The 22,413-nt window shown below is 38.1% G+C and overlaps 9 protein-coding genes across 9 annotated transcripts; 5 read left to right on the top strand and 4 right to left on the bottom strand.

Annotated features, from left to right (window-relative positions):
• Positions 1 to 179: 179 nt before the first annotated feature.
• Positions 180 to 932, top strand: UTP11 (rRNA-processing protein UTP11; the record flags this gene model as incomplete). Its single annotated transcript, XM_056223804.1, has 1 exon — positions 180 to 932. One exon carries the CDS (start codon positions 180 to 182, stop codon positions 930 to 932), a length of 753 nt encoding a protein of 250 aa, XP_056077786.1.
• Positions 933 to 1,186: 254 nt separating this feature from the next.
• YPF1 (aspartic endopeptidase) lies at positions 1,187 to 2,950 on the top strand (the record flags this gene model as incomplete). The annotated part of the gene is made up of 1 exon (XM_056223803.1): positions 1,187 to 2,950. One exon carries the CDS (start codon positions 1,187 to 1,189, stop codon positions 2,948 to 2,950), a length of 1,764 nt encoding a protein of 587 aa, XP_056077785.1.
• Positions 2,951 to 3,153: 203 nt separating this feature from the next.
• On the bottom strand, positions 3,154 to 7,758 carry HSL1 (protein kinase HSL1; the record flags this gene model as incomplete). Its single annotated transcript, XM_056223802.1, has 1 exon — positions 3,154 to 7,758. The coding sequence occupies one exon, from the start codon at positions 7,756 to 7,758 to the stop codon at positions 3,154 to 3,156; it is 4,605 nt and encodes a 1,534-aa protein (XP_056077784.1).
• Positions 7,759 to 9,012: 1,254 nt separating this feature from the next.
• On the top strand, positions 9,013 to 10,566 carry APE1 (metalloaminopeptidase APE1; the record flags this gene model as incomplete). Its single annotated transcript, XM_056223801.1, has 1 exon — positions 9,013 to 10,566. One exon carries the CDS (start codon positions 9,013 to 9,015, stop codon positions 10,564 to 10,566), a length of 1,554 nt encoding a protein of 517 aa, XP_056077783.1.
• A 702-nt stretch (positions 10,567 to 11,268) lies between these two features.
• GFA1 (glutamine--fructose-6-phosphate transaminase (isomerizing) GFA1) lies at positions 11,269 to 13,422 on the top strand (the record flags this gene model as incomplete). The annotated part of the gene is made up of 1 exon (XM_056223800.1): positions 11,269 to 13,422. One exon carries the CDS (start codon positions 11,269 to 11,271, stop codon positions 13,420 to 13,422), a length of 2,154 nt encoding a protein of 717 aa, XP_056077782.1.
• A 593-nt stretch (positions 13,423 to 14,015) lies between these two features.
• SEG2 (Seg2p) lies at positions 14,016 to 17,348 on the top strand (the record flags this gene model as incomplete). Its single annotated transcript, XM_056223799.1, has 1 exon — positions 14,016 to 17,348. One exon carries the CDS (start codon positions 14,016 to 14,018, stop codon positions 17,346 to 17,348), a length of 3,333 nt encoding a protein of 1,110 aa, XP_056077781.1.
• A 183-nt stretch (positions 17,349 to 17,531) lies between these two features.
• AAT1 (aspartate transaminase AAT1) lies at positions 17,532 to 18,887 on the bottom strand (the record flags this gene model as incomplete). The annotated part of the gene is made up of 1 exon (XM_056223798.1): positions 17,532 to 18,887. The coding sequence occupies one exon, from the start codon at positions 18,885 to 18,887 to the stop codon at positions 17,532 to 17,534; it is 1,356 nt and encodes a 451-aa protein (XP_056077780.1).
• A 465-nt stretch (positions 18,888 to 19,352) lies between these two features.
• On the bottom strand, positions 19,353 to 20,282 carry SMKI11G1070 (putative short-chain dehydrogenase/reductase; the record flags this gene model as incomplete). The annotated part of the gene is made up of 1 exon (XM_056223796.1): positions 19,353 to 20,282. One exon carries the CDS (start codon positions 20,280 to 20,282, stop codon positions 19,353 to 19,355), a length of 930 nt encoding a protein of 309 aa, XP_056077779.1.
• A 377-nt stretch (positions 20,283 to 20,659) lies between these two features.
• Positions 20,660 to 22,024, bottom strand: SLD2 (Sld2p; the record flags this gene model as incomplete). The annotated part of the gene is made up of 1 exon (XM_056223795.1): positions 20,660 to 22,024. One exon carries the CDS (start codon positions 22,022 to 22,024, stop codon positions 20,660 to 20,662), a length of 1,365 nt encoding a protein of 454 aa, XP_056077778.1.
• Between the last annotated feature and the right edge of the window lie 389 nt (positions 22,025 to 22,413).

Here is a 22,413-nt window from a genome sequence, read left to right as displayed (position 1 = left end):
TTACACACGTAAGAAAGAAATTTTTTTTCATTGTACTAAGATGAGCTCATCGCGACTCTGAAAAATAGGAATAATGAAGACATTACGCTAAGCAATTACATTAAGAAAACTTGAAAACTGGCGAGTGATACAAGTGCGGATTCTAAATAGTTCGTGACAATTGATAGCAAACGAGAAAAATGGCTAAACTTGTGCATGATGTCCAAAAAAAACAACATAGAGAGCGGTCTCAACTAACGAGCCGTACCAGATTTGGGTTCTTAGAAAAGCATAAAGATTATGTGAAACGTGCCCAAGATTTCCACAGAAAACAGTCCACCTTGAAAGTTCTCAGAGAAAAAGCAAAGGAAAGAAACCCAGACGAATACTACCATGCCATGCACTCCAGGAAGACTGATGCTAAGGGGCTTCTGATCAGCTCACGTCATGGTGACGAAGAAGATGAGTCCCTTTCCATGGATCAAGTTAAACTACTCAAGACGCAAGATAGTAACTATGTCAGGACGTTGAGGCAAATAGAGCTAAAAAAACTGGAGAAAAGGTCGAAGGAGTTGATGTTCAAAAGCAGTGGGAAGCATACAATATTTGTTGATTCCCGAGAAAGGATGGTTGATTTTGCTCCAGAAAAGTTCTTTAATACCACTTCTGAAATGGTGAATAGGTCTGAAAATAGATTAACTAAGGACCAATTAACTCAAGATATCTTTAATAATAAGACCGCTTCATCGATAATGCCCAAGGAATCTTTAGATAAAAAGAAATTGAGGAAATTCAAGCAAGTAAAGCAACATGTACAAAGGGAAACCCAATTAAAGGAGGTCCAACAGAGAATGGACTCTCAAAGGGAATTGTTGAAAAAAGGCTCTAAGAAGAAAATTGTAGACCCTACAGGCAAGTCTTCATTTAAATGGAAGAAGCAACGGAAACGTTAATTAATTATCGGCTATGTAATATAATCAGGGCAACAAAAGCTTCTTGACAGTCCTTCCGTTCTATACTCTATACACTTAGATTTATATGGTATTCACATTATATTAAGTGCTTTTTGCGCCATGAAAAAGAGAGGATTTTGAGACGCCGAAAAAAAAGTGCACCTCCCCGATTGGGAGTATTTGAGACAGGTTAGTCAAGAGCTCCCTTTGTGAACAGTTCTACAGATCTGTACCGAAGAACCAATCAGTGCACAATGAACAAATCTTTAAGCGCTCTTATAGATAGTCTTTCGGAGTGGTCGTCCCGGATTTTTAGAATCAGTCCATCAGACATGAACCATGGTGCATCCAACAAGGAACTGGAACAAGTTTTCGAACAAATCGACGCTATTGTTGAAAACCACAATAATAACTTAGCCACTACCTTTGATAAGATATCATACCGTGTGGCTCACAAGATCACACACTTGGTTGAAAGCCATTCTTTATTGTTCAATTACGTTACATTGGTCCTCATCGCGACTGCTTTGGTCGTTATTGGTTCATTTACGTCTATTTCTTCTATTCCATTTACAGCTCTACCTCCTACTAAGGAACACCCATTGTTTGATCCAACAGATTTTGATATAGATCACGATTGCCATGTTATTTACCACGAAGATGACGAAGATAAGAAGAAAAAAAAAAAAAGCAAGAGGTTTCTTGATATGATGGATGAAAAGCACGCTATTATATTGCCCTTATCTAGCGGTTGTACTTTACTAGCTCTTTATTTTGTGATCAAGAAACTGCATTTAAACTGGTTAAAGTATGTGGTTAAGATTTTGAATTTCAACATAACACTGTTGAATATACCTGCTGGTACATTTGTCTACTCATATTTTCTCAACTCAGTCTTCAGAAACCTATCACATTTTACCTCGTGGAATCCCTTGGTTGTTTTGCCTAGGTATCGTGTGACAATAGCTGATGATAACGAGGACTTGAACAAAATAGGGGGGTTTGTTACCAATTTGAATTACAGAGACGGATTGACCAACTCAGTCGTCCACAAGAAGACATTGAATGAAATTGAAAGTGATCACTGGATGAAACATTTTTACAGAAGAGAATTGGTTGAACCTAAGGATATCAAATCGAAGAGGCAGATTAGTAACATGTACTTTAATAATGCTTTAATTGTTTCGTTTATTCTCTCCCTCATTTCCACTGCATATTTTTATTTATCGCCTAATAATTGGTTAATATCTAATTTAGTCAGTATGAATATGGCAATTTGGTCCATTTCTCAACTGAAATTGAAGAATTTGAAGGCTGGTGCCCTAATATTAATCGCCTTATTTTTTTATGACATTTACTTTGTCTTTGGTACCGATGTGATGGTAACAGTAGCTACTAACCTTGATATCCCCATAAAACTAAGTATACCGGTCAAGTTTAACACCGTACAAAATAGCTTCAACTTTTCAATGCTGGGATTAGGTGATATTGCCTTGCCTGGTATGTTTATAGCAACGTGCTACAAGTATGACATTTGGAAATGGCATCTTGATCATGACGACACTGAATTCCACCTTTTGAATTGGTCATATGTTGGCAAATACTTTATCACAGCAGTGATAAGTTATACTGTTTCTTTGATATCTGCAATGATATCATTATCTATTTTTAATACTGCTCAACCAGCTTTGTTGTACATCGTTCCTTCCTTATTGATCAGTACTATTTTGGTGGCTTGTTGGAACAAAGATTTCAAGCAATTCTGGAACTTTCAGTATGATACGATTGAAGTGGATAAAAATTTAAAAGAAGCCATCAAGAATAAGCAAAATTCTATGACTTATTCAACTTTTATCTTATCAGAGTACTATGATGACGCTGACAAATACGCCTTGCTTGTTGACGATGTAATGGAGAATTTTGATGACGATGAAGAATTCGTACAAAAGGAAGATTCTAACGACAGTTCTGAGGGAGAGTATTCTGAAGAGGATTTCTCCGACGACGAATCATCTTGATTTTCAAAAAAAGCAGCCCTCCCTATGCATTTAGGGTTGTATTTATTCTCTAATCAAAGGCCGTAAGCAAGACCCTTTTTCTTTTCGTTTTTATCTCTTGAATGTACTAATCCTGTTTCAATTATATTATTTTGGGAGCACCATTCCAGTTCTCGTACATAAATTTTTGACATTGTTGTATAATTATCTGACTTATATAGAAGTTATGAACGTCCAGCATTTCGAATTACTCTCTCGACATCATTATTAAACTTTTCAAAAGCTTTATCGGAAGTAGTATTTGAGTTTTTGCTTCGCCTTTTCACGGTGATTACCGTCGACGCATTAGGTAAACTGCTAATCTTAATTTTGAACTTGAAGTTACCTTCCACAAATTTGCAGTCATATTCCACCGTTTTCCGGCCAAACTTGTGGTCCAAGTTTTTTAATTGATAGTCAATACTATTCTTGTTGAATTCATTTAAAGTTAGCATATGCGCATCATCAAATGATATACTCGTTACATGATTCTTAGATATCTTTGTACCATTATTATGAGATGAAAAGTTTTGAAACAACTTCACGAGCCAGTTCCTTTTGTCATTGACAGGAACATCTTCAGTTTTTGTTTTCTTAACACTTTTTACAGTGTTTACTGGCTTTTTTGTATTAGCAGATAAACCTAATTTTGTAGCGGTTTCTTTGGTAGCTTTAGCCGATGTGATATTTGGTACTTCAAGGTGATTATTTTCGGCCATATCTGCATTTTCCTCTTTCTCAACAATTGGCAACGCAACTTGGGGAGGTTCCTCAACTATTCTATCATCTAGCTTGATTTGCTCCTCTTTTATTTTTTCTCCTCCAACTTTTTTGGATTCTTCTTCGTCCTCATCAAATAACATTGTAACTCTTTGTTGTGGATTAGTGCTCTCCTCGGATGGCCTTTGATTTGGGCAGGTTAAACTTGATTCAAGCATATCAGCTTGGGAAGTGTGCTCATCTTGATCTTCCTCCAGATCTTTGAACATTGACTGTACACTTTGGGAAATACCTAACGTATTACTATCATGACTGCCACGTGTGGAAGAGAATCTTTTTTGCACGTAAGGAGTTGGAGGCTTTTCCGGTGATAATCTAAGCTTTGAAAGTATTTCTTCAGTAGTTTCTCTAGGAATGCCTGAACTATTATTATTCCAGTAAAGACTTACTCTAACATTTGTTGCGGGAGTAAGAACATTTGTGGTTGCTAATGTGTCGATAGACACTGCTTTCCTATGCACACTTCCTTGTGAATCGCTCTCTGAAGATGTGTTTAACGACCCCTCATCAGAGGGAGCATCTTCAAAAATATTAATAGCTTTTTCATCTTTCGTATTTCGCACAGTGTTATCAATGATGTTATTAATTTCGTTGTTATCTGCTTTTTTACCATCCGAAACGTAATCAGCCGATTTAAATCCTCCAGCTTTTGTGAACGAAGATACTTTGGGTGATACGCTAGTCATATTATTGCGTGGGTCATTATTCATTAATTGAATTGCCTGAGCCGTAAAAGTGTTCGTTGGTATCTCCATCGCAAATGTCATATCCGAGATTCCATCGAAATCGTTGCTTAAATAAGAACCAGGTGAGCCTTGATAACGTTTCACAGATAAATTAGCGTTCAAGTTAGACCGTGGCGTTAAAGATATTCTCGCAGACTGTTTTCGCAAAGGATGCGACATGGCTACGCTCCTAGATTGATTCTGTGGTACATTCAAGTGCTTATTATCAGCATCATCAGCATCATCAGCATCAATAGCATCATCAGCGTCATCGACAAGCATCTGGCTCAGATTTTTAAACGTCATAGATGTATTCAAAAAGCTGGAAGGTAAAGACAACATTGGTTTTTGAATTGTACTAGACTCTGCTAAAATACTGGGATCTCTCGAAGGTGAAGCTACCATTGTTAAAGGTACATATGAACTTTCAATCAAATCATCCGAAATTTCACCTGGAGTTTCACCTGCGGCACATTTATCCATAAATAAGGAACCACTCTCATGGTTACACTGAGAAGGTGGCTCTTTCATAAACTTCGTTCCCTGCAATAGCGATTCCACTTTTGAATTCAATGGCTGGGAGACATTGCGACGAGGGTCTAGAGATGGGGATGGTTTACTTTGTTTATTAGGCAAAGAATTTATACGGAGTTCTTGGGACTGGATAGGTTTGAATGATGACAAACGCCCATTTTTCCTTTGAAGCTGTTCCTTATGGGTTCTTTTTTCCATTCCCAAGTCTTTGTTTTTAAAAAACTGTTCATTGGTTTCATTAAATGAGTTTGTGATATCTGACAGTGCCGTTCTTTTGGGCTTCTGATTTTCCAAAAAGGTTGAATTTATAGAATTCTCTTTTTGAAAAATAGGAAATGAAGATAGCCTTGATATCTCCTCCAATGGTTCACGAAACATATTGGATGGGTTCTTTCCTATCTTGGTTGGATTTTTGGAGCCTGCATTTTCCTTATTCAGAGATGCATCCGATACCGTGATAGTATCTGACGAGTTATTCGTAACATGTCTTCTCTGTCTTTGTGTGTCATTCTCCCTTTCGTTGTCCTCTTCCTCTTCCAAAATCTTATCTAGAGCATTTCCAAATAAGATCTGATCGCATAAGATCTCAAAGTCAGAATCCGATTCCAAAGAGTGTGGCTTTGATTTACTAGCATTCTCAAATGTTGATATCTTACTCGGAAGAGGATCGTCGAACACTAATAAATCATTCAAGTTCAGTGAACGTTTCGAAATTGACTGTAAAGAGTATAACGATCTCTTTGAGGCTGAGTTTTGTAGTGTTCTTCTGACAGTGGCAGTTGGGGCTATATTATTCCTTGAAAGAGATTTATTGATTGTTTTATTAGATGGAGAAGTGTGAATTGCCTTCCTTGACAACGAATATCTCGAAGGCGACTTTGGCAGTTGGGGTGGTGGTATCTCGCCATCATGCACAGTATCTTTTGAAGTTGAAGCAGACAGTGATAATCTGGATTTTGATAAACGTAACGACCTTTTCGAACGTGATGATATAGAAGAATATGAGTTACGGAAAACCCTTGACGAAGATGCATTGAATATAGGAATAGCAGATGGTAATGTTACAATTTCTGCTTCGAGCTTATCATTGTCTTGATGGCTGAGTGTATTGAGGCTGAATTGAGACTTTTGTGTCAGCACAGGGGCGTTTATTTCTGGATTAACACTTATGCTAGTGTCATTATTATTGAATCGTGAAGTGTTTTCTGAGTGAACTTCTAAAGAATGCGGAGTTTTCACATCGTTATTGTTCCCTTCATTTGTAGAATTGGAGATTTCAGCAGTATGTTCAATTTTTGATTCGTTTATACTACTTTCCTTTGCAGACTTCTTATGTTCGCTCGCTGAGGACAATGATATTGAATGACGTTGTTTGTATTGTAACAACAGTGAATAAAAGAGTTTTTCCTCCGACATTGGTTTTTGAAGCAATTTGGCTGTGATTAATTCACGAGAAACTCCATGCCACAGAATTTGCAAACTCCTTAAGATAGATTCATCGATATCACTTCTTGAATACAGAGTTACAATAGAAGGTGAAACATTATTCAACAAATGTAAATCTGAATTGGATTTCCCTCTCGCCATGTTATCTCTTTTCATTTTTCTGAGAATTTTATTGACGGGAAGATCATCATATTTCTTGATCAGAGGATGCTTCAATATCTCCTGAGTGGTTATTCTTTTTGCTGGGTCAATTACCAGTATTTTTGATATTAAATCACGGGCCTCAGCAGATAAATTCATGGGCATTTGGTATTTACCCGATTGCACTTTTAGTAACAACTTCTTGATGTTGTCATCATTAAATGGTAAATGACCAGTCAGTAATGCAAATAGGACGATACCACAAGACCAGACGTCGCTTGGACCGCCATGATATGGTCTACCCATAACAATTTCCGGAGAGGCATAATGTGGAGAGCCACAAGAAGTCTTTAAAAGTTTGTTAGGAAGCTCTAAAGCCGCCATACCAAAATCCGCAATTTTGATTCTTCTATTTTTCTTATCTAATAGTAAGTTTTCAGGCTTCAGATCGCGATGGCATATATTAAAAGAATGACAATAAGAAACTCCTTCCACAATTTGCTTAAAGTAATGGATTGCCTCTCTTTCAGGTAGCTTTCCCTTCGAGACCAAGTAATCAAATAATTCCCCACCGTCAACATATTCTAACACTAAATACAGTTCTGATTTGTTTTCCCAAACTTCGAATAATGCCATTACGTTTGTGTGCGATATTAGTTTCATGATAACAATCTCTCTTTCTATACCATATGGATTAGTTTGAGAATGATTGCTATATTCCTTGGATACTATGGAGGGAGAAGATACATTGGAGGTGACCATGGAGGAAGAGTAGGAATTAGGCATAGTTCCGTTGGTAGAACGATGAACGAACGCTTTCTTTTTGGGAACAATCTTAATTGCAGCAAGTTGTCCTGTTTCCATATTTTTAGCTAAACGAACTCTACCAGAAGATCCCTTCCCTAAAGTTTTTCCTAGCTTCCAAGGACCTACTGTGTCTCTGGATTTCCTCTTTGATGATTTTGTAGCAGCACTTATGGTGGATTCGGGTTGTGACAATCTTTTAGTAGCATCGTTCACGGATTGTACCACACGTTCCAAATGCGCCGACGATCTTTTTGGGTTTGAATTTACTTTGGCCATAGCTCTCTTGGCAGCTTTTTTGGCTAATGAAGACGGGCGGCTTTTAGATGTATGATTAGATTTTGAAACGAGACCAGTCATTTTTCAAGACAGAAAATAGAAAATAATAATAACAGATTGTAAAGGAGTGAATAGTAGTTGGTTGTTATTTTTTTTATTGGTATTTTCGTCCAGCAAATTGGTGTTGTTGTCCTTAATTTGACTTTCTTGACTTTCTTGTGATTTAAATATTTACCTCTTTTCGCGATTACTAGCAAGTTTAATTGGGTATTCAGCCTGTTCGATGATCTGCTCGAGTTCCAATCTTTGTTCAATGATCTTTTAAATGATTAATTTAAGTTCTTAACGTCGAATATCCAGCGAGCTTACAAGCCTGAGCAAGTGATTAAGAAGAAAAAGGTTTCTAGATAAAAGAACACTTGCTTATATTAAGAACGCCAATATGAGTGACCGCTATAATGCTGCTCTCAACTGGTTCAAGACCGTACGATATGTGATGAAGAGTAGTTTTTACTGTTTAGCCCGAACAGCTCAACGCGAAAATGAACACGCGAAAAGAAGAAAACAGCAAAATATTTCATAACGCGAAAAGGAAGGGCGAAGGCAAAACATTCTAACAGTCCTGTTATTGTAAACACATATGTGTCTGCAATTGACCCGTTTCATTTACGGCTGGAACCCGTTGTCCATACACTTTCGTATCGAACATTGGCTCAACCATGACAGGCGCGTAAGCCTCTGACGATCTAAGATATTCATGTCTTTAGGCTCAATGCCTACAAAAGAACGTGATCACTTAATCTTATGACAAGTAAAGCCGTTGAAATCTCTTATCTCTTCCCTTTGTCGATGATAGATAAAGAAGCACTCCTTTCTTTTCAAAGTGAGTTAATAGAGGTCGTGCCATTGCACGATGAATGTTGGATTAGTCAGCTTTCTGAGGTAGGGTATGGGTTACAAACATTCGTTTTCTCGAGAGTGCGTTTAAGGGAGTAGTAGGTCTGAGACAAACTTTTTCCGTATATGAATGAAAGATAGTTTGAGACAGGGTTTTCGGGGAAAAAGGCTAGGGCAGCACTTATTTTAAGTAATCATGGGCCAGAATAATGACAAGTGCAACAGGCGATAGTACAAAAGAATAGGGTTAGGTAAATGGTTGACACACCCCTTAATCGTTCCGTAAGATAGTCGAAATTTCATTTATAAATAGTTCACTTTTATGAGAGTAAGACACACACTTCACACCTCTTGTACGTATATATTACCCAATCTGCAATTTCAGTGCAATTTAAAAAGACTTGAATTGAACTTACAAAAACAGAGACAGGAAATAAAATGGAGCAACAACGTGAAATACTGGAACAATTGAAGAGAACTCTTCAAATGCTAACTGTTGAGCCATCCAAAAATGATCAAACCGTAAATGAAAATAAGGAAAAGAGGGAGAAGAGGCAAACCGGAAATTCCTGGTGTGTACTGGAGGACAATTACGAAGGCATTGCACAGAAATTTATTGAGTTCATTTACAAGAATCCTACTACTTATCATGTCGTATCATTTTTCGCTGAGTTGTTAAAGGAGCATGATTTCAAGTATTTGAGTGAGAAATCCAATTGGAATGACTCCATTGGTGAAAATGGTGGGAAATTTTACACTATCAGAAATGGGACCAACTTATCTGCCTTCATCTTGGGAAAGAACTGGAAGGCTGAAAAGGGTGTCGGTGTCATTGGGTCCCATGTGGACGCCTTGACCGTCAAATTGAAACCCGTTTCCTTCAAAGATACATCTGAAGGTTACGGAAGAATTGCTGTCGCTCCATATGGAGGCACTTTGAATGAGCTATGGCTAGACAGAGACCTGGGTATTGGTGGTCGTCTTCTTTATAAAAAGAAAGATACTAATGAAATTAAAAGTGCCTTGATTGATTCTACACCCTTCCCCATCTGCCGAATTCCTTCTTTAGCCCCTCATTTCGGTAAACCTGCTGAAGGCCCATTTGATAAAGAGGACCAAACTATCCCAGTTATCGGCTTCTCTGCCCCAGATGAGGAGGGCAGTGAACCCCCTACCGATGATGAAAAAAAGTCACCCCTATTCGGTAAACACTGCATCCATCTTTTAAGATATGTCGCCAAATTAGCCGGCGTGGAAGTGTCCGAATTGGTTCAAATGGATTTAGATTTATTTGATGTTCAAAAAGGTACCATTGGTGGAATTGGCAAGCATTTCCTTTTTGCGCCACGTTTAGATGACAGATTATGTAGTTTTGCGGCAATGATTGCCTTGATTTGCTACGCCAAAGATGTTAACACTGAGGATTCAGAATCGTTCTGCACTGTAACTTTGTATGACAATGAAGAAATCGGATCGTTGACAAGACAAGGTGCAAAAGGTGGCCTACTGGAGTCGATAGTAGAGCGTAGCTCTTCCGCATTCACCAAGAAGCCAGTCGACCTACATACCGTTTGGGCCAATTCCATCATTCTATCAGCAGACGTCAACCACTTGTACAACCCAAACTTCCCAGAAGTCTACTTGAAGAACCATTCTCCAGTGCCTAACGTCGGAATCACGTTATCGCTGGATCCAAATGGTCACATGGCTACAGATGTCGTAGGAACTGCCCTGGTTGAAGAACTGGCACGCCGTAACGGAGACAAAGTGCAATACTTCCAAATCAAAAATAATTCAAGATCAGGTGGCACCATCGGCCCATCGTTGGCCTCTCAAACCGGCGCCCGTACCATAGACCTGGGTATCGCGCAATTGTCTATGCACAGTATCAGAGCTGCTACAGGGTCCAAGGATGTTGGATTGGGTGTCAAGTTCTTCAACGGCTTTTTCAAGCACTGGAGATCTGTCTACGATGAATTCGGAGAATTGTGATCATACTGCGCCATTCTTTTCCACCTTTTTCTAAAAATACATCAACTTTGAACAAAGAAGACGAAAAAATGTAACAAAAAAAACAAAATAGACGAGATATAAATACATATTTCTAAAAAAAATCCAAAAATACATAAAACCCTTAATTCTTACTTACAAATACTCAAACAACGTCAACGTGCATGTCCTATTAGCTATATAGGATGAAACAAACCACATACCTCTTGATGATTAGTCAAGCATTCTTTCTTTTGTGACGCCGACAATCAATCAAAATTTAGGCCGGGTAATGCACGGCTCGCTACATTTTTTTCCATTTTTATCTTTTTTTTCACAAATCGAAAACATTAGACTTCCTATTTGGGAAATAGGAAGCATTTTACCGTTTCTGAGGCGACTTCTCCTCTTCTTAAAGTATTTATTTAGTGTCTTTGAATTCGACCCTTTGCACCTTTCAACTTTATTTTTGGAACACGTACTCTTTTCGTTCTCAAGAAGACATTTTCTCAGTCATTCATTACACTTATTGTCACTTCAAAGTTACAGAACCGGTGTCCTTCCCAAGAGTATACTTATATAGTTAAGAAAGTGGACTAGAAAGCCAATATAAACAAGCATAGCTGTGCCTCTTTTCTTATATAGTTATCAAGACCGAAGAAGTGATAAGTTCTCGAGCAAAGCAACAGCAACGGTTATAAAAAAATGTGTGGTATCTTTGGTTACTGCAATTATTTGGTAGAAAGATCCAGAGGTGAAATCATCGACACCTTAGTGGATGGTCTACAAAGATTAGAATATAGAGGCTATGATTCCACCGGTATTGCTATCGATGGTGACGAAGCTGATTCTACTTTTATTTATAAGCAAATTGGTAAAGTGAGTGCTTTGAAGGAAGAAATCACTAAGCAAAACCCAAACAGAGACGTTACTTTTGTATCTCATTGTGGTATTGCCCACACTAGATGGGCTACTCATGGTCAACCAGAACAAGTCAACTGTCACCCTCAAAGGTCCGACCCAGAAGACCAGTTTGTGGTCGTTCATAATGGTATCATCACAAATTTTAGGGAACTGAAGACACTTTTAGTTAACAAAGGTTATAAATTCGAAAGTGACACTGATACTGAGTGTATTGCGAAGTTATATTTGCATTTATACAATACAAATTTACAAAATGGTCATGATTTAGATTTCCATGAGTTGACCAAGTTAGTTCTTCTAGAACTGGAAGGATCATACGGGTTATTGTGTAAGTCTTGCCACTATCCAAATGAGGTCATTGCCACGAGAAAGGGATCTCCATTGCTGATCGGTGTCAAATCTGAAAAAAAACTAAAGGTTGATTTTGTGGATGTGGAATTTCCTGAAGAAAACGCTGGCCAGCCAGATATTCCCTTGAAATCGAATAATAAATCATTTGGCTTAGGCCCAAAGAAAGCCCGTGAATTTGAAGCAGGCTCCCAGAATGCCAATTTACTACCTATTGCTGCCAATGAGTTTAACTTAAGACATTCCCAGTCGAGAGCATTTTTATCAGAGGATGGTTCTCCAACGCCGGTGGAGTTTTTCGTTTCTTCAGATGCGGCATCTGTTGTTAAACATACCAAGAAGGTTTTGTTCTTAGAAGATGATGACTTGGCTCATATTTACGATGGTGAACTACACATCCATAGATCCAGAAGAGAAGTAGGTGCATCCATGACAAGGTCTATTCAAACTTTAGAAATGGAATTAGCACAGATCATGAAGGGTCCATATGACCATTTTATGCAGAAGGAAATCTATGAACAACCTGAATCTACCTTTAACACTATGAGAGGCAGAATCGATTACGAAAACAACAAAGTGATATTGGGTGGGTTGAAGGCATGGTTGCCTGTCGTTAGAAGAGCACGTAGGCTAATCATGATTGCATGTGGTACTTCTTATCATTCATGTTTGGCCACTCGTGCTATCTTTGAAGAACTATCAGATATCCCAGTTAGTGTAGAGTTAGCATCTGACTTTCTGGACAGAAAGTGTCCTGTCTTCAGAGATGACGTGTGTGTGTTTGTTTCCCAAAGTGGTGAAACTGCAGATACTATGTTAGCTTTAAATTACTGTTTAGAAAGAGGTGCCTTAACTGTAGGAATTGTTAACAGTGTCGGTTCTTCCATTTCTCGTGTCACCCATTGTGGTGTTCATATTAATGCTGGTCCAGAGATTGGTGTTGCATCTACAAAAGCTTATACTTCCCAATATATTGCCTTAGTTATGTTTGCTCTATCGTTGTCAGATGATCGCGTATCGAAGATAGACAGAAGAATTGAAATTATTCAGGGTCTAAAGTTGATTCCAGGCCAAATCAAACAAGTACTAAAGTTGGAACCAAGAATAAAAAAGCTATGTGCCGTTGAGTTAAAGGACCAAAAATCTTTATTATTGTTGGGTAGAGGTTACCAATTTGCTGCTGCTCTGGAAGGTGCCCTGAAGATTAAAGAAATTTCTTATATGCATTCTGAAGGTGTCTTGGCAGGTGAATTGAAGCATGGTGTTTTAGCCCTGGTTGATGAAAACTTGCCAATCATTGCCTTTGGCACCAGAGACTCTTTGTTCCCCAAAGTGGTTTCCTCTATTGAGCAAGTTACCGCCAGAAAGGGTCATCCTATTATAATTTGTAACGAAAATGATGAAGTGTGGGCACAAAAGTCTAAATCGATAGACCTGCAAACTTTAGAAGTTCCACAAACTGTTGATTGCTTACAAGGTCTAATTAATATTATTCCATTACAGCTGATGTCATATTGGTTGGCTGTTAACAAAGGGATCGATGTCGATTTCCCAAGAAACCTGGCTAAATCTGTCACCGTCGAATAGGCAGATCCCTTTCCGTTTCTTGGATCCTCCAGTCCTCCACCCATCTTTGGGATTATCACTTCTTCGCTTTTCATTCTTGAGCTTCCTCCATTATTTTGAAATGCGTGTTGCAAGCTGGATTCAAAGATGGTTCCGCTTGTATTCTCTAAATAAAAAATAATATAATTACATAAATAACCAAAAAGATTGTCACAGTCCACAATCAGACCTGCTACATAAGTATATTGTACCTTTGTTATGATCTTTAAACCTTCTTGCGAGCCTTTCAAAATGACACTGAACCCTGTTCCGGTTGGACCCGATTTTTACCCGCAGAAGTGAGTTCGATGATTATCCTCATCGAATTCAGATGAAATTTGAGGAAAAAGAAGTGGTATGTTAACGAGCACTGGGCAATCAACAAAAAAAAGGGTCAAGGAAATTGGGCTATTATATAGAAGCGATTTTCAAAATCTATGGTAAAGAAGTGCCCTTTGGACTTATTTATATTTGCAGTTCCAATTAATTGTATATCACCATAAGAAATAACGTGTTTGAACTTTACATCAAGTAAACAACACTAAAAAAGCAATAGTCAACAAATAAGTGGAAGTATGAGAGGCAGAGGAATGGTCCAGGAAAGCAGCCCAGACGCTTTAGCTGCGGCATCTGCAATTGGTAATGCGCTCAGCCATAATGGCAGAACGGTTGACAGAAGTAAGATACCGCAATATAACCAAGGTTTTACATCTCGAACAACTTCAATCGCAGGAATCAATAGGTATACGACACTTTCGAATTCTAAAACTAACTCGAGGGCACCTTCAATGAATAGCAGTGGACGCTGGTCTTCTAGGCGTACCTCGAGTTTGCCTCATCGAAGACATAAGAATAGCGCTAATAATTCGACCCTCAAAAGACAATACAAAGCCCACGAAGATGCAGAAACTACCTTTCGAGAGTTTGGAGGCCACCAGTCATCGAAAATTTTAAACATTTCAAATTCTACAGGTCGAAACAATAAGTCAACAACTGCACCACCTAGGACTTCAGACAGTGTAGCAATGATGGTCAAAAAGTATATACCAGGTCCTAGGGGACTAGTTGCTGTAGAAGTACCAGTGCAAGAAGGAGCTCCGACATATAGCTTGAGATTCAGCTCCCACAATTCGGGTGGTAGAGCGTACTCTTTACCTACTAGCAACAACAATGTAAGCCAAATGCAGAGGAAGAAAACTTCTAATATAGGGCAGCCGCAGAAAAGAATATCAGAACGTGGAGTTAAATCAAATGGAAAATATTCTAATAAAATATCGCCCAAAGTAAATACCAGGACATCAAAAAAGCAACATAATGACAATGTTCCATTAATGCAAACAACTATGAATGAAGAAACAGAACGGGAATTGAGAGAAGATCTTCGTGATCCTTTCGAATTTAAACCAATAACTATATCAGATGACGAAAAATCTTCTATTGAAACCGATCAATTTGACCGTAGTGTGTATGAAAAGAGCAAAATCAATCCAAGTGAACATGAGAAAAAGGAAGAGATTGAACAATTACTCAAAGAGGTTCATACTTTAAAAGAAAAAATATCACATATCGAAGTAGCAAAATTCAATGAAGAAGAAAGAGAACAAAGCCTAATCTTGGAATTGCAGAAGGTAAAATTAGATGAGGAACGTAGGATGGAGATACTGAAAAAAGAACTAGATATAACCAGGGAGAATGCCGACCTTGAAGCTGAAGAATTAAAATTAATAGAAAATAAAAGGAAAGAACACTTACGCAACGAAAAGGAACTAAAAACCAAGATGAAATTTACCACAGATCATCAATCTACTTCGTCTGAACCGGAGCCCACTGAATTGCTTTTGAAAGAAATGGAAAAAGAATCATCAATTATCTCAGGTCAATCTCAGAAGATCAAAAATTCAGAGGCCAAGAATACTCTAGATGCCGAAAAGAGCTTATTAAATCCTATTCTACTTAACTCTTTCAAAGATTCTACCTCTCACATAAACTCAGAAGACGAAACTGGGTGCAGCGAAAATTCTAACAGTCTTAATGACAGTGAATTATCTGATTATAATTATATAGAAGACTCAGCAGCTGATCTTCGCGCTACTGCAAAGACAAGTGTGGAGTCTGAGATCAACAGAGATCAAATTGGGTTGAAAACCCCCCAAGATAAGGATATAAAAAGACACAAAGAAGACACAAAAGAACATATGACAGACCTCGGGAATAATAATGCTGTTTTGATTGGAAAGGAAGCACAAAAAGAACCTGAAAAAGGAGCCCTTTTTGACAATGAATCAAAAAGCTCTGAAACATACTTAGACACTTCTGGAATCGATCATATTAAGCTAGAGAATGAATATGTTGTCGCCACTGATGAAAGTGGACATCTCGGCAAAAGTTGTCATTATGATAAGAATGAAGACGATGAGAGTGAAGACGACGATGATGATGAAGAAGAGTATCACGACTCTTACGACGTGATAGTTCATGAACCCATTCAAATAGAACAGACATTAACTATTGGTTCTTCTTTAAAATGCCCTTCGAACTACTCCAACGAGTTGGAAAGTAAAGAAAATAACGAACAGAACTCTGATACATCAGAATCTGGCCAGTCTGGAACGAACATGGCTAAATATTTACGTAGTGCTAATCCTTACCTTATTAGCACAAGTTCAGATACTCTTGGTTTAGATTCGGAAAACGTAAACTCGAAATCTTCTACTGAAACCACTAGAATTCCACCTGACATTTTTAAAGGCTCATCACAACCATCATTTAAATCTGATTCAAGAGCTTTTTCATCAAGTACATCCTCTTCTATTTATTCAGTCGATACATCTCAAAATAGTGCTACTCATACAGTACCTACGAGAGCTTCCAATACGAGAACAAACAGTGATACTCTACCAAGGAATACCACAGTGCAGAAATATAATCAATCGAGCTCTAGACAAATCCCTGTAATGTCACCCAGGCGTTTGGAGGATAAAAAGAAAAATTCCTATCCCTTGCGCGTCAGGACATTACGTGGTAGTTCCAACGAAGCTCCTCCATCAAATTTACCACCTAATCCGTCCTTATCCCCTTCACTTCCTAACGCACAACCGACAATGGCTCTCGTTTCTGGGGGTCTCGGTTTACACGAGAGTTCCAAAGGTTATGTAAGTGCTTCTAAGGTAAGCAAAGATCCAACACAACTGCCCAGTCAAGTCCCTTTGAATATAGATGAAAAAAATAGCGTTCTTTACCACAAGGAACCTCCAGCTAAGAAGTCTAGTTTTGAGAAAGAAAGGCCCGTGAGAGATAATCTGGGATTTAGAACCATGTCTTTGAGGGAGCCACTTGCGACAAAGAATACTCAAATTACAGGTGTTGCAAGTTTAAAGGCCGAAGAAAAGATGAACAAAAGAGGTCACGTTTCGAGAAAATCATGGACTTTTGGTTTGACTTCTCCGCTGAAGGCAAAAACAAATCATTCTGTTCATCTTTCTAACGAAACAGAGAAGATAATTGGTTCAATCTCGGGCTCTAAACATGAGCCCAAAGACAATGATGCACAGAGATTAGCCCATATTGAGGACTGTAAAAATCAAGATTTGCCTCTTTACACCGCATCGTATATGAATAATAACGAGAACGTAAGTGAATCCGGTACAGAAGGCCATCGATTTTCATTGTTCAAGAATAGAAGCCAGTTGTCGAATAGGAACATATCTGGTGGAACAACTGCTTTGAGCTCAACAAATTCTGAGCTTTCTACGGTTCTTCCATTAAGCGTTCCAGTGACTATAATTGAAAAGAATGGAGAAATACACAAACTTCATAATGACGATACTGTCATGAAAGATAAATCACATCATCACGGTAATCATAGTAAATTAGGCAGAAAGCTCAAGAAAATCTTTGGCAGAAAATGACCAATAAAGGAAAAAAAGGATACATGGGACATGCAAAAATGAAATATAAAGATGCACGGCCAGTGTATTTTAGTGATTGATTGTTTATTACAACAAACTATGAAATTCTATAAATTATTGCATGGCAAAAATGAGTAAGGAAGAAAACAGAGAAAAACAGAGACTGTAAACTGAAGAAAAATACTATGCGAATTGGTCCATTTTTGAAACTGCTTCAAGAGCTTCACATAAGTAATCAATATTAGAGTCATTCACCCCACTCAGTGACAACCTACCATCACCTGTTAAATAAACAAAGTAATCATTTCTCAAAATTTCTACTTGTTTTGGACTGAATCTTGTATAGTAAAACATACCATGCTGTTGTGCAAAATTTATAAGATCAGGCCATCCTAGACGGTCAAACATCTCTTTTCTCACGTAATGCAATCTCTGAACCATGAAGTCAACGTCCTTGAACCATTGCTGTTTCAACTTGATATCTGATAATACCACATTTACTACGCGAGAACCATAGCCTGGTGGAGAAGAATACATACCTCTTACAATTTTTTTCAATTGCGAATCAATGTTCTGCTGCAAGGAATTTTTCTGTTTCAGAGGATTGAAATTTCCATCATTCGCAGTGGCAGGCGTGATAACGCTTAAGGAGCCAACCCTTTCTCCATAAAGTCCCATATTCTTGGCAAAAGATTGACAGAGAAAAATACCGTTACTCCAATTTGGATACCTATTTACGTCGAGACATAGTCTCAATAAATATGCATCCTTTAGTAAATTACCAGACTCTAAGCCCTGATAAGCCATGTCAACAATGGGTACCATATTTAGCTCATATACAGTATCTATAATTTCTTTCCATTGTTCCTTTGTTGGGTCGAGACCTGTAGGGTTGTGACAACACGCATGTAAGATGATGCAGGGTGGATTTTTATTGTTTTCTGATTGGGTGTTATATGCAAAGGTTTTCAATTGTTTTATCCATCCGTCAATGTCTATCTGACCATCTTTGTAGTAGGAATAGCGATGAATATTCTCGAAACCGTTGTTCTGGAAAATATTTTTATGATTCGCCCACGAAGGATCAGGTATCCAGATATCTCTGGATATAAACAAGGCCAGAAATTTAGCTGCTACAGCTAGGGCACCGGTACCACTCAAAGTCTGAACGAAGCTGATTCTATCATGAGCTAAATAGAATGGGCCAAATTGGGGACACGATTCCTTGAAAAGAAAATTCAGAACATTTTCCTGGAATTCTTTAGAACCTGTTATCGGCAAATATGATAGATTATTATTTAGTTCAAAATGTGACTCAATCAACTTTTGGGCTCTGGCCACGGAGGGAAACGTAGTCACTTTTCCCCAACCATCTTTATATATTCCTACAGTCAGGTCTATTTTGTTAACATTTTTTGCCTTCTTGAAGTGTTCAGATAGCCCCAAAACTTTATCTGGGGGTGCTCTAGGCACTTTACTCAGTGATGATGTATAGTAGGTCCTCCATAGACCCCAATTAGATACTTTACTCCTCAACATCAAGTGTCACCAAAGAAAACAGCTAGAAATGTACAATTGAGAAAGAAGAAACGCACCTAGTAGAATGTTGACGCTTATAAGTTCACTATCGTATTATCGGCACTTTTTTTTCTCCAACTGCACGAATAGCCATTAGTTAACTAAGACAGAGAGCGAATACTTACTAACAATTTATATATCTATGCCGAAAATGCAAAAAAATGCATAAAAAATGCGGCATCTCAAATATATTGGAGCAAAGCAAAGTAATGTGCCCATACTCCAAGATGCCATACCTGTCAAAGTTATGCCTCACAATAGGAAGCCATGTGAGTTATGACTCTAACAATCGCACGGCACGGCGTTTGAAACTAGTGGAAGCTATCTCCCGCATCCGAGGAATATGAATCATCGCTGATGGCTGCCAGTAAATTCTTTCTTAAGAGTAAAATACACAAAATACAAACCAACTATTCATAAAAAAAACTATTCGTTACTGGAGGTAGAAGAACTTTGATTCTGTAAGGCTTTTTCAACTAAAAGCTCCGAACTTTCCATGAATTTCTCCACCACATCTTTAGTTAAACCAGGCGTCGGTAAAATGGCGTCACCTTTGTTACTAAACATTGTACCACTGCGTGACTCAATGGCAGGACTCATCATCAAGGCACAGATTGTTTTAGCATAAACCTCTGCGCTTTGACAAGTCCAGCTAATGATCCATTCCGTGATGCGGCCAAGGTAGGAATCACTGCCGAGAAGATTACTACGAATACTTGTTTTGATCAAACCAGGGTTCAAACCGAAGGTATCTATATTCGCATACCTGTCTTTGGCGTCCAGCACCAGACTTTCATTAGCTGCCACTGTATTCATATGTGTAGTGTAGGCATTATATTTTTTTTCATCTGAGTTCAAATTATTTGGATCACCCACTTGACCATTTCCTGGGAAGCCAGCGATGAAAACCTTCGGCAAATTGTCTTTCTTGGCCCTAGCAATTCCCAATCGCTTAGCGACATCATGAAAGATGATATATCTACTCAGATAACTCACTGCCATGTCTTTCTCTAGTCCCTCACTTGTGGCTTGCCTTTGGCGTGATGCAAAGATACCTGTAGTGAAAATCAAATGCGTTAGCTTCTCGTAGGGAATTTCATCACAGTGTGAAATACGTTTGCATTCCGATACTAAACTCAAGTCTGCCTTGATAAATTTAATTTTGTCTTTCATCTCTTCGTCCTTGAACGTTTGCCCAACGACAACAACACTAGCGTTTCTCTGGGCCAGTTCTCTACTTATCGCACGCCCAATTCCACCTGTGCCACCAATTATTGCCACATTAAGACGACTAAAGTCAATATCATCGATATTTTTTCTTTCCCAAACCACACTAGGATCCTTTTTCCAAAACATTTGACTAAACAGGCAACTACTATTCTCTGCTCTACCTGAATGTGTTACTACTTATGGTGTATAATATGTTCATTCTCACCTACACCATGAATGAATTTATCATGTATTTTTATACCTTTGCCGATTATTGCTCCCCTAATTGACGATCCCTCCCCGATTATGTAATATGTAAAACCAAGTTTCTAATCAATCAACGAACATAAAGAAGTTCATGATGGATTGATATATTAATGGAAAGTATCATAGATTTACATACACGTATATACTACAAACCTGTTCTTCATGGGAGTTCGATGGGATACTTTATATGCGTCTAGAAGAATTACTAATGAAGGTATTCAATTCGGTAATGAATACCTTACCAAATGCTTTTATGTTCACCTCCGTCCTGAGCGTCTGTTAAAGAAGCGGTTTTTCTTAGGTAGTTTTAATCTTCTAAAATTATTACTTACAAGGTTGTACTTCTTTCTGCCCTTGCGCTTAGAGGCGGGCTTTTGCTTTGGGATTACACCGCCTGTTGCTTCGTCATCATTTTCAGATTCAGTCTCAGAGAGTTGTGAAGTGGATCCCAAAAATTCTGCCACTTTTCTTTTCTTCAGTTTCATTAGTTCCTTATGAACATCTCTCTTAACAATCGAGGTTTCGTCTTCTAAATCGTTTTCTCGTGATCTTCTGATAACCTTTCTTCTCTTAGGTCGTTTCCTTATAAAAGCGCCTTCCCTACCTTGATTGCCCTCAACTTCATCCTCTTGAAATATATCGGCCATAACTTTTGACCTAATCAACCCATCCTCCAGTTTGCTTTCCTCTTCTTCTTCGCATTTGTCAGCATTACAACCCTCATCACTTCCTTCTTCTCCGTTTTCACCTCGATCCCCTTCTTCCTCCAATATACTGAATTCTTTCACGATTTCAGTATGCTCCTTGGCCAGCTCTATCAGAGATTTTGTCAAAGGTCTTCTAATTAAGGGTGACGGACTAAATGAATTTGAAATATCCACATGATTATCCTTCGAGGGAGTCTTTAGTAAAGATGGATATCCCATTTGGAGCCGACGTTTGATTTTTGAATTAAACGGAATATTCAAATGAATGTTTTCTTCATCCAATCTTAGTGGTGAGTTAGGGCCATAATACCTCGACGATTTGTCGGATTCTAGTAGAGGTTTCGTCGTAGGGCTGAACTTCTTGTTTTCTGCATGCAGTTCATCTTGTTTCTTACAGGGTGACGAAATCGGAGTGCGTGAAAGAGAAACCTTCGGTATTTGAAAGTTTAACTGGCGTTTCACGTTGGATATTGATTCTGCTACCAGTGTTCGATTCGCAGGCGATGAGTTTACAGATATGGTCTTTTCTGGAGAAGATACATTGGAGATTGTTTTGGAGCTATCATTGTTCATGTTTATGTCATTTGTAAACGCCATGTATATAGGTTTTATAGGCGAAAGATTCATCTCAAAAATACTAATCGCCTTACCGTGCACTTGAGGAGTAGGACCTATTTCACCCATTTCATCGTTGTTTTTGTTATGAGCAGCGATTTCAATTGATTTATGAACAAAAGGTTCCTGTGTTTGCAATGATTGTTTCTTCTTCAGTAGGGAATATTGCTTGTACATCTGCCTAACGTTTCGCAGACTCTTGATGTCATCCCTTGTGGGTTCTCTGTTATTCTTTTCGATGAATTCATGTTCCCATGTTTTCAGCTCAACCTTTAATTTGTCCAGATCAAAAGAGAACATCGAATTGCAGTTGTCAAGTCGTTGGACAGGTTTCTTTATCGCGTGTATATTCATGTATGTAAATTTTTTATTCCACCATTTTTCCTTGACGTGTTTTTGACATACGCGTAAAAGTGAAATGTTGAAGTTAAGGAAAAGAGGAAGAAAGAGAAGAAAATAATAGATGTATGAAAATGCTCTTAGTATTTTGAATAAAGTGTATGTATGAGGATAAATTACTAAGTACCAGAAACGGTATATAAATAAAATAATGGACTTATGTGTCCATATTTGTTTTTCGTTTTAGTTTTTTTATGATAGAGAAAAAAAATCATTAACATCATTAAAAACAGTAAAGTTTTGTTTTTTTATTTTTTGTTTTTTTTTTTAGTTGTATTTTTGTTATTGAA

Source organism: Saccharomyces mikatae (assembly GCF_947241705.1).
Source record: "Saccharomyces mikatae IFO 1815 strain IFO1815 genome assembly, chromosome: 11".
In the NCBI taxonomy this organism is placed as follows: domain Eukaryota; kingdom Fungi; phylum Ascomycota; class Saccharomycetes; order Saccharomycetales; family Saccharomycetaceae; genus Saccharomyces; species Saccharomyces mikatae.
Note: the sequence above shows the minus strand (reverse complement) of the source record. Positions and strands in the feature narration are given on the sequence as shown.